The 8,729-nt window shown below is 34.5% G+C and overlaps 1 protein-coding gene across 1 annotated transcript in view; it reads left to right on the top strand.

Annotated features, from left to right (window-relative positions):
* Window positions 1-8,729, top strand: part of Fam114a2 (family with sequence similarity 114 member A2) — a 32,468-nt gene that overhangs the window by 1,101 nt on the left and 22,638 nt on the right. Inside the window, exons 2-7 of the mRNA XM_078051368.1 lie at window positions 2,792-3,015; window positions 3,345-3,444; window positions 3,797-3,889; window positions 6,486-6,577; window positions 7,687-7,821; window positions 8,319-8,477. Coding sequence (XP_077907494.1) covers window positions 2,806-3,015; window positions 3,345-3,444; window positions 3,797-3,889; window positions 6,486-6,577; window positions 7,687-7,821; window positions 8,319-8,477 — 789 coding nt within the window. The 5' untranslated portion in view covers window positions 2,792-2,805. The remainder of the gene's footprint in view (window positions 1-2,791; window positions 3,016-3,344; window positions 3,445-3,796; window positions 3,890-6,485; window positions 6,578-7,686; window positions 7,822-8,318; window positions 8,478-8,729) is intronic.

Here is an 8,729-nt window from a genome sequence, read left to right as displayed (position 1 = left end):
TTTATACAATATGTATGTTACATACTACATATAGTATATTATATAATAGTTGGGTTGTAATCTGGAGAGAGTATAAGGAAAAGATATTTAAAAATACATATTTATTCAACTACAAAAACATGAAGTTTGTACAAGAGCTGTGTTGTCTTTCTTATTAGGCCCTTGAAACAAGTGAGGCAGAAATTGCCTTACATTACTTCTTTATCTTCAGAGCTTGTTAAATAGTGGAAATGCAAAAGGTATTGCAGGTGACTGAGTGAATGAGTACTTCTAAATTGTACTTAAATTGGTAGTTGTATCTGAGTTGTTTTTCTCTATTTGGGAAATATAGGTATGTATATCATACCCGAAGACCCTAGGCTCCATGACATTAATCTACCTTTCTAGACTTGTGCCTCCCTATTGTTCTTAATATATTAACTACTCCAGGTAACTGACTGGATCCCCTGTGCATTTGAGCTTTCTCATATATTGTTTCTATAGTCTTGAATTATCTCTTTGGTGTATTCATATGTCAAAATCCTAAGTTCCTTTTATGTCAGGTATTGCAAACTTGAATGTCTGCAGGGGCTCACCATGTTAACATAAATGAATGAAGTGGATTTAAGGGGAGATCCTGGAGCATAGGAAGGCACTGCCCTATTTCAGAGGGCCTAACAGCTCTTTGGCATGAAGCAGTTATTATGCTGTCAAATGTGGGCCTACTGTTGCCAGAACTTTGAATTTTACAGGAGAAATTGGAAACTTGTTAATAATTCATTTTTTTAAAGTTTAAACACTCTATAGACTAAGTTAAAACATCTGTAGTCTTGATTTGGCACTCGGTTTCCCAGTTTGTAACCATTGCTCTAGGCTTATCTTAGATAATTTGTTTATGGATCATATTCCCTGATTCTTACAGACAACTTTCTGTTCTTTTAGAACTTTTTTATGTACTTCAGTTATAGTGCTGTTTTCCGTCTGTATATGTACCTAAGGTGTGTGTGTGTGTGTGTGTGTGTGTGTGTGAAATAGAGAGAGAGACAGAGAGAGTGCGCGTTTGTGCACTTGATTTATTCCCTGGTGATTTTTGGTTAACCTGGGAAATTAATATCTGCTCTTTGTAGAAGTAGCAATATTATCTTGGCTTTAATTGCCAAAGAGCTCTACTTCTGGAAGGAATTGAATTAGGTAACATTGTTATTCAAAAACTGATCTGACAAAAATGTTATCTGATGGCTTAAATAATCTCTGGAAAAAAATTGAATTGGGAATAATTAATGGGAGTTTTGAAGGACATTCAGTAAATGGGAAAATTGACAGCTGGGACCTCATCAAAACGAAAAATTGCTCTGTGAAAAATTCTATAAAGAATGAAAAGAAAATCTACAGACTGGGATAAATATATCCACAAACCACATATTAGAGGACTTGAATATGGAATACATAAAGAACTTTCAACTGTAAATCTAATTAGAAAACCAAATCTAATTAGAAAATGAGCAAAAGATAGAAATAGATATTTTACTGAAGAAGCTATTCAGGTAAGCACATGGAAAGATATTTAACATCCTTAACTGTTGGATAAATGTACTTTAAAAGCCACAGAGGAATGCCACCACATACCTGTTAGAGTGGCTCAGATGAAAAATATTGATGCAACTGGTGAGCGTATAGAGAACTTGATCACTTGTACTTTGCTGGTGAGAAAGTAAAAAGCTATACTACTATGGAAAGAGTATGACTTTCACATAAAACTAAAGATGAGCTTATTATATAACTAGTAATTATGCTCTTGGTCATTTATCAGAGACAAAAGAAAGCTTTTGTTCCTTTATGAACCTGTATGTGAACTTCCATAGTCATTTTGTTTGTATAATAGACCCAAAATGGAAATGGTGTATATAACAGTTGGTAAATAGTTCAGTTGTGATACTTTCATACCATGGCATACTACTCAGAAATAAAAAGGAACTATTGGTACAACCTAAGTGGATCTGGAGGGCCTCATCGTAGAGTCAAAAAATTCTCAAAAGGATGTTATGATTCCATTTATATAACATCTTGAAATGACAAAATTTCAGATAACAAATCAGTGATGGGTTACTGTGGGTTGGGCAAAATATGGGAAGTTGCCATGGCTAAAATATAGCAGAAGGGATTCTTATGACTGAACTTTTTTTAAAAAAATCTTGACTGTGGGTAGTAGTTACAGCATCTATGCAGGTGGCTCTTTATATCCATGGGTTCCACATCCATAGATTGAAAATATTTGGAAAAACAATTATATCTCTGTTGAACCTGTACAGACTTTTTTCTTGTCAGTATTCCCTAAACAATATAGTGTAACAACTACTAACAGCATTTACAGTGTGTTAGGAATTAGAAGTAATCTATAGATGATTCTATGAAAGGATGTGTGTAGATATATGCTAATATTATACAATTTTATGTAAGGAACTTGACCATTATTTTGTTATCATTTGGGAGTCCTAGAACCAATTCTCCAAGGATACTAAGGCATGACTGTATACGTGATAACATTTTATAAAACTATATATGAACATATTAGTGCCTGTAACACTGGTGAAATCTGAACATGATGGGAGGATTGTGTCAGTGTCAGTTTCATGGTTGTGATATTATTCTGTACTTACACAAGTTGTTACCAGGGAAAGTAAATGAATGTATATGGAAAATCTGTTATTTCTTATATTGCATGTGAATCTAAATCTCAAAAGATCTAAATAAGTAATTTATATTAAAAAAATCCTGTGTAAGTAATTTTGTTCTTGGGCTCGTTTTTTACTAGGTGATGTTCTAATCATGTCAGATAAAGATGATGTTGAGAGTCAAGTGATAACTGAAGCAACCCTGGTTCTTGAAGAAGGAAACCATGAGCCAGCCAATAATACTGAGTCTGTTGACCAAAGTGCTAAGCCAGATAGTAAATCTGAACCCGTAGTGTCGACTCGGAAAAGGCCAGAGGTCAAATCTTCTAGTGATCTTGAAACTCCAGAAGTTCTCCCTGTTCAGGTATTACAGGCTGCAGCCAAAATAGAATATCTGTTAAAATATTGGTTTTTAAAAATATTTGGGTTAAAAGTGACTTGGATTCAATGCTAATGTAAGGTTGCACTTAGCTTTGTTTTGTAGAACCATAAGATACATTTTCTCAGTTGTATAAATGCCTTTAGAAGAACTTGTCTTTGCTACTTGGTGCTTACAAGATGATAATATACATCTGTTAGTCAAGCAAGTATATCACTCATACTTTTGCTAAATTATTAGATAATCTTGTCTAACTTTCTGATTCTAATTTTTCTATTTTTTCTTTTGTTTTTCTTCTTAACTGGGAAAAATAGGAGCCTGTTTCCAAAGATGTACCCCAGACTGGATGGGGGTATTGGGGAAGTTGGGGAAAGTCCTTACTTTCTTCAGCCTCAGCTACAGTAGCCACAGTAGGTAAGTCATCAGTAGTTTCATTATTTTTTATATTCATTTTGCTACAGACTTATGTTATACATGATTTTGATAATAATCCTTCCTTCCGTGATTACTCAGAGGCTTTATAGTTGTGGGTGGTTAAATAATGGGCTGATACACATTGCTGCTAGAATTTGAAGCATTTTTTCATTAGAAAGTTCAAGCCTGGGAATTGTTATAAAAAATGAGTTAAAATTTTTTATATTAGCTATGTATTGTTAAAATAATATGTCCTATTGCCATAATAATTTTAAAAACATGCAGATATTATTTTTGCTTTGTTTCTTTAGTTTTGGTAGCAAATAGCAAAAAATGTTATTTGTCTAAATAGGACAAGGTATTTCAAATGTCATCGAGAAGGCAGAGACTTCTCTCGGGATCCCTAGTCCCAGTGAAATTTCAGCTGAAGTCAAGTTTGCAGCAGGTTAGTATAAAGAAACATTAAGGCCTAGGGTTTTGGATTAAAATGGAACAGTTAAGCTCATTTTTCAGTAGGTATATTTTAAACATCTAATGCTCAGGGCATCATGGGACTGTGATAAGAAAGAGGATTTGGAATCTTTAGCTGTCAGAGTTCTGTGTCCTCTAACCAATCATGTGTCTCTTCACTTTCCACATCTACAAAACGATCTTGAAAGACTGTTATAAACATTAATAAAGCTATGAATATAGAATATGAGGATGTTTAACATTTTTCTTGGTATATTTAAGTGACCCAAGTGTTAGCTGAATTTAAATCTATTATGGCAAGAGAAAAATATTTTAATGAATAGTTTGGGGGTTGTATTTTTTTTTTTACCTTTGGATTTTAATGAGGGTGAAGTTTTATTCTGGACACTTGCCTTGATCAATGGGAAATATACTCTCACTGAAACCAGGAATCAGGAGAGCCTGGGACCAAATAATAGAAAGTTTTTCAATACCTGGTTTGCTTTCTGTGTCAGGGACTTTATTTTCTCTCATATTCTCTTTGCTCATCTATGCCATTTTTTTTTTTAAGCAAACTGATTCTCTGTGCTTGTCTTCTAGTTCTAACTTTATATTGAATCCTAGTATTTATCCTCATCTGAGACCAACTGGCATCAGTTATTTCTGAGTTCCTAGGAGAGACAATTAGATTGGCCTAGACTTGAGTCACTTGTCCATAGGCAGGAGATGAGATCAAATTATACAAACATGTCTGCAAAGGACTTTGTGAGTTTGAGGCATTGTTCTTAGTGATGTTCTTAGATTACTCTGCTGAAAATAACAGAATAAGTGACTAAGAGTGAGTTTATTTTTTCTCACTGAAGAACTTCAGAAATAGTCTGTTGCAGAGATAGTTCATTGATGTTGGGGTTCTGGGTTGGCTTCTCTCCTGTTTTCTTTTGTTGGTTTCTTAATGGCTGCCAGATAATACTGCAACTCCAAGTATGATTTTCTAAAACAAGAATGCTCTCAAAGTCAGGAATTAAGTGGAAAGAAAGTACCATTTTCCCTCTTGCATCTCTTTAAAATGAGTAGTTTTCCCCAGCAATTCGCAGTGCACTTCTTCTCAGATATCGTTAACTAGAACAGGTCATGCTGTAGCAGAGAGAGGGTTTTGGGCATTGTTATAAACTTCCATATCAGGAGTTGGGTTCTTTGGCTCTCCTTTTGTTGACAGGTATTTATGGTATAGCTTAGATTGATACTTTCAAGGCATTATTAAGCTTGTTTAGGGTGAGTCTAGAGTAGCCTTTACTCTAAGGGCTTGTTTGTTTGTTTGTTTGCTTAATATTTATTTATTTATTTTTAAGTCCTGACTTCTGAGGTTTTTACTCAATTCCTAGTTGTTTAAAGAGCTCTTTATACTTTGGTTGGTTGAAATTCAAATGTTTCAGCTTAGCATGAGCTCTGGGGATAGTTTAGCTTACCGCTCCATAGCAGTCCCCCACCCCCAACTTTGTGGAGTCTCCTTCTGCCTGAGCAGTGTGGTATTCAGCCAGAGACACAGGGCACACCTGTGTAGTTTCTTGGACCTCTTAACATATGCAGCAGCATCCACTCTAGTTGGCTCCAGTCTTTGTTCGACTCATTGTGATGATGTGCTATGCTGAATTTCCCCTCCTTGTGTTGTGGTTTGTTTGGAAAGTTCTTCTCTACAGAAAGTCAATCCATTTGTAGGGTTCATGTTATTCCTTTTTATCCTGTACCACATCATGTACTGCCTCTTTCCAGTATCTGCAAAAGGTTGTTTCTTATATTTTGTCCAGTTTTGCAGTTGCTGTGGTAGGAGGGCAAGTCCTGTACCAGTTAATTCATTGTAGCTGGAAGTAGAAGTCCTCCCTATAATAGAGTATTTGATATAGTTAGATTATTTGATGTAGTTTATCTCCTATAAGATTTTTAAAATGAATAAAATAGAACAGTTTATTTGAAATATACTCTTTGGAATGCATGTCTGATTCCTACTAATGAGCCTGATTTTCTAGGATAAAATTGAGTTATAAATTACATATAGTAAAATTTGCTTTTTAGCTATGTAGGTTTTTGTGCTTCAAGAGATATATGGATGGCTATGTTGGAATACTATGTAACCATAGTACGTGTAGTTATACATATATAGAGTATTTCCTATATAAACTATTGGGATATAAAAGAATTTTCACTAAGAAAGTTCCTTTATGCCCTTTGTAGTTACTCTCTCCCATCTACTACCAGCCTTTGGCAAGCACAGGTCTGTTTTCTGAACCTCTAGTTTTACCTTGTTCAAAAGATCATTGTCACTGAGATTATTCAGGATATAGTCTGATGTTGTATAGATCAGTAGTTTGTTCTGAAGATTGGATTTTATATTTGAAATGAAATAAAAATGGAAAAAAAAACCCCTGCCTATTTGAATTTTCAGTTAAAATGGGCAAATTGTTTAAAATAATGAAAAGACCTAAGGACTTGAGTGTAGGAACTGAGTCTACACTTTAAAAAGTCACATAGATGCTAGTAAAGAAAACAATTAATGAATTTTCCTTCCATGTTTCCGTATTTCCTTCCTTTTGTAGGAGAGACAAATGCCAAAGAGAATGAAAGCTCCTCCCCAGTCATGGGGCCATTTGGTGTATTCTCGACCATTTCTACAGCTGTTCAGAGCACAGTGAGTAAAAAGTGCAAAGTGGCCTGCTCCCTTCTGTTTTTATAATGGATTTGTATATCTTTCTCCTTCTTTTCCTTGAAAAACCTTGAGAACTGATTACTCTTAAGGGAGTCCAAATCACTGAAGATCAGTCACCTCTCAGGTCAAGTAAAAGCTTTTTTGAAAGAAATAAAGGAATATAAGATGAAGAGTTAGAGAGGCTATGTACATGATATTTCTTTTTTATGTTTTCTTAGTACATAATATTTTATGGACCAGGAATTCTTAGTTTGGTGACCTAGGAAATGTCTCTGCTTTTACAAAGACATTTTTCTCTTAATTGTATCTTAAGTGGGCAGGAGGGCTAGGGCAGTTTGTGATCTTTATGGTAGATACTTGTAAAACTACAGATGATAAAAAGCATTTTAAATAGAATAATATAGGACAGTAATTTTCCTACCCGAGTGAGGGTAGATAGCTAATACTTTTTTAAAAAAATTTTTGTTGAAGTATCATAAGTGTTCAGTATCATAGTGTTCAGTGTAAATATTCATGTTATGAATATACCCAGTCCCCCCACTGTGTCTTCTTCTCTGCCAAGATAACCATAGTCTTGATTAATAATATCATAAGTTAATATTGCCTGTTTTTATACTTTATATAAATGGAATTGTAGAGTATGTACCTGTTTGTATTTGGCTTCTTTCATACAACATTATGTTTGTATATTTTATCCATGTTACAGTTTGTGTGGATTTTCTTTGCTTTATCCCTTTGTGTGACTGTCACTTTTTTTCTTTAATTCCACAATAGTAAGCATTGGGTTAATTTCCAATTTATAGCTATTACAAATAATTCTGCTATCATCATTCTTGTTCATATTTTCTGATGTGCCTCTGTACATATTTCTCTTGAGTATATAATCATGAGTGGAATTGGTGGTTCATACAGCTGTAGTAAATACTGACAAAATGGCAATACCTATTTACATTTCCACAAGCAGTGTATAATTGCTTCACTTTTTCTACATTTTTCTCAATGCTTGGTTTGGTGGCCACTATTTTTAAATAATCAAAATATGCAAATATATTTTCTTAACATCGCTGTAATGAAGTTTATGTGTTTTCTAGGGAAAGAGTGTTATCAGTGGGGGTTTGGATGCCTTAGAATTCATTGGAAAAAAGACAATGGATGTAATAGCAGAAGGAGATCCTGGATTTAAAAGAACCAAGGGTCTGATGAATCGGAATTCTACATTGTCTCAGGTACTTTCTTCTTTACCTGTTTGATTCTTGTTTCTGTTTTGATTTGCATTTTTGCCTTTGCTAACTTGGGACCTTCTTAGGGTTTCCTTTTGAAGAATCTTTAGTGATTTTTAAAATTTAAGCTACTGAGGTAGGAAGGAGGTAGGGAGAGCTTGAATGCTTAAAAAAAATGCCTAGCTCTTTTTTTTTTTTTCTCCTTTTTTCATTCTGTAGGAGTTTCCTGTCAGTGAAATGCTAAACCCTATCAAAGTTGTTTATTAGATTAATGTTTAAATCACTTTTGGAGAAACACCTGGTTCCTTGGGTGTTATTTACACTAGCATCAAATTATGTGTTATCATTTTTTTCCCTGCATCTCCTGAGCCTATTGGATTTGAATTGCAGTGCCAAAAATGAAAGGGCAGTGCTCTGAACTCAGCTTTACTTCCCTCCACTCTCAGAACTCACCCTTGAGCTCTCATTATTTGCTTCAGTGTAACACCTCCATCTCTTTTTAGGTCTTAAGAGAGGCAAAGGAGAAAGAAGAGCTGTGGACCTCCAATGAGGTTACCATGGAAACTGACAAGAAAACTCATTATGGGCTACTCTTTGATGAATTTCAAGGCCTTTCACACCTAGAAGCTCTGGAGATGCTTTCCCGAGAAAGTGAAATAAAGGTAAATCCAAACTAAAAATCCCAGCTGAGAAGTCTTCAAATAAAGGAATGCTGCATAGTTTCTTTTCTCTTTCCACATTAGGAAGATGAAATGTGTTTCCGATAGAGGCTTGAGACTCTATGGAAATACTATACCAGAACAAACAAGAAACTGATTTTGAACAAATTGCTAAAAAGAAGTAGGATGAACCAAGTGTATATCTGTAAAATTACACAAAAAAGGATAGATTAATAAGGAGGTCCTTAATAACAC

Source organism: Ictidomys tridecemlineatus, chromosome 1 (genome assembly GCF_052094955.1).
Source record: "Ictidomys tridecemlineatus isolate mIctTri1 chromosome 1, mIctTri1.hap1, whole genome shotgun sequence".
NCBI lineage: Eukaryota > Metazoa > Chordata > Mammalia > Rodentia > Sciuridae > Ictidomys > Ictidomys tridecemlineatus.
This window is presented reverse-complemented; position numbering and strand designations above follow the sequence as displayed.